Here is a 2,186-nt window from a genome sequence, read left to right as displayed (position 1 = left end):
GGCCTCCTCTTTTAGATGTTAGGCTTAGGTGCGAGGACTGTTTGGTATTAGGCTTGGACTATCGGCACCCCTTCATCAAGTGGATAGAAAATAGCGACAGATGTTGTCAAGATGGTGGCTTCAGATTTACTGGTGTATTACTTTATAAAGTCTTTGTGAATAATTAATAAAGTGTGATGCAGAGGCCGGGGTCTTCCTTTTTTTCGAAAAGAAAAACATTATTTTACCGCAAGCCTGCTTTGATGCATGGAAGAAAGATGATTGTGTCTATGCAAGTGTGGATCCTGCTTTTACACATACTGCAAGCACACGTTGCCGAAGCGGTGTCATTTTTTTTTTCTCAGGGCATCGCTGACGATGATTCACCGATGAGATCATTATTCAATATCACGGGGAGAATCGTGTAGAGAAGCCGGCCGGCGACTCAGAGTGACAGCACGTACCGCACGAGATTGTCGACGGCCAAACTAGCAGCAACACACTGGTCTGCTTGCAGCTTGAGGTCACGCACCTTCTCCGTCGCCCGATCCCCTTCTTCCCCGAGCATCACCATCCTCACCCTCTCGGCGACCCTGACCCTGTCGATCACGTCTCCCACCTCCAGCCCGACGCCCCACCGGTGCGTCACGTACCTCGCGTTCACCGTCTGGTCCGCGAAGCACGGCTGCGCGAGCATCGGCACGCCGGCGCACACGCTCTCCAGCGTTGAGTTCCAGCCGCAGTGCGTCCAGAAGGCGCCGACGGCCTCGTGGGCCAGGACCTCCAGCTGCGGCGCCCATGCCACCACCTTCCCCCTGCTCCTGGCTTCCTCGTCGAGCCCGTTGGGTGGTTCGTCGGCGCCGCCGCCGCGGACGGAGCCGGGCCGGACGACCCACAAGAACGGCACGCCGCTGCCCGCCAGCCCCCACGCCATCTCCTCGAACACGCCGCGGTCGACGCGAGCGACGCTCCCCAGGCTCACGTACAGCACGGAGCGCGCCGGGTGCGCGTCCAGCCACGCCAGGCAGCCGCGGTCTGGCGCGTGCAGGCCGTGCTCCGCCGGCGCCGGCCCGGGGCACATCCTGTGCAGCGGGCCGACCGCGAACGCCGGACAGGACAGCTCCTTCTCTATCCTGGCCAGCTCCGGCGCCTCGATGGCGTCGAACGAGTTGAGCACGATCCCTGACGCGGAGGCCCGCGCGGCGTCGGCGACGCGGGCGATGAAGCCGCACAGCGCGTCCACGTCGCTGCCGTCGATGCGGATGAGGTCGCGCACGCGGAGCGGCTCCAGCTCCGGCACAAGCTCGTCCCGTCGCTCCTCTGCAACCGCACACAAAGTTCACAAGCATCAATCGATACATGCGCTCCAAGGTTGAGTACGTCGAATTCAATTCAATGAACTCGCACCACGACTTGCCTTTGATTGGGACGTAGCCGGCGTCGCGCAGCCGAGGGAACGCAAGCAAGCTGCCGAACGTGGCGGCGCTGTCCGTGCGGAGCGCGAGCACGGGGACGCCGAGCGCGCTCGCCGCCCCCAGCGCCGCGTACCACTGCCCGTCGACGACGGCGCAGGCCACGTCCTCGCGGCGCAGCAGCGATGCCAGGGCCTCCCGGAAGGGCGCCTCGCAACCGCTGTTGAGGGCCAGGAGCTGCGCGACGATGTCGGCGTCGGGGGAGGTGGCTGAGGTGGGAAGCGCCTCGTGGATCGGGACGAAGGCAAGCTCTGGGTGCCGTGTAGGGTCAGGCGCGTTGAAGTCGGTGTGGAGGACGGTGACGGGCAGGCCGCGGGCGCGGAGGAGCTCGGCCAGCTGGAGCATGGGGCTGAGGTGGCCCTGGAACGGCAGCGGGAACAAGACGACCCGGCGGCGGACGGCGTGGGGTGCCTCTTCTTTTTCTTGCGTCGCCATCGTCGCCGGCTAGCCACACCAAAGCACAAGCAATGAGGCGGACGGGGATCGATCGATTATTGTAAGCACGCAGCTAGCTTCCCTTACCAAGCGGAGGAGTGGTGTAGTATTTTTTTGTTTATTTTGAGCGACTTAGCAAAGGTAGCAGCCCATGTACTATACTTAGTATTTTTTATATTGGACCTGTCAGCAAATTAATCAAATAATTAGCATCTTGATGTATTGGCATCTACACATTTTATCATACTGATTATTTGCCGACATACCTCCCCCCAACGCCGCCACCACCGCCTCGCTGCC

At 61.3% G+C, this 2,186-nt stretch overlaps 1 protein-coding gene across 1 annotated transcript; it reads right to left on the bottom strand.

Annotated features, from left to right (window-relative positions):
• Positions 1–312: 312 nt before the first annotated feature.
• On the bottom strand, positions 313–2,027 carry LOC119298889 (DIMBOA UDP-glucosyltransferase BX8-like). The gene is made up of 2 exons (XM_037576194.1): positions 1,397–2,027; positions 313–1,299 (listed from the first exon to the last, which is right to left on the bottom strand). The coding sequence occupies exons 1-2, from the start codon at positions 1,884–1,886 to the stop codon at positions 425–427; spliced, it is 1,365 nt and encodes a 454-aa protein (XP_037432091.1). The 5' UTR covers positions 1,887–2,027; the 3' UTR covers positions 313–424.
• Between the last annotated feature and the right edge of the window lie 159 nt (positions 2,028–2,186).

This window comes from Triticum dicoccoides, chromosome 5A (genome assembly GCF_002162155.2).
Source record: "Triticum dicoccoides isolate Atlit2015 ecotype Zavitan chromosome 5A, WEW_v2.0, whole genome shotgun sequence".
In the NCBI taxonomy this organism is placed as follows: Eukaryota; Viridiplantae; Streptophyta; class Magnoliopsida; order Poales; family Poaceae; genus Triticum; species Triticum dicoccoides.
This window is presented reverse-complemented; position numbering and strand designations above follow the sequence as displayed.

What these genes read in the sequence shown, in the direction of transcription:
- LOC119298889 (XM_037576194.1), bottom strand. Translation starts at nt 1,886, where the DNA reads ATGGCGACGCAAGAAAAAGAAGAGGCACCCCACGCCGTCCGCCGCCGG. An exon ending in CGGCTACGTCCCAATCAAAG is followed by an intron (nt 1,300 to 1,396) that starts GCAAGTCGTGGT and finishes GTGCGGTTGCAG; the next exon opens with AGGAGCGACGGGACGAGCTT.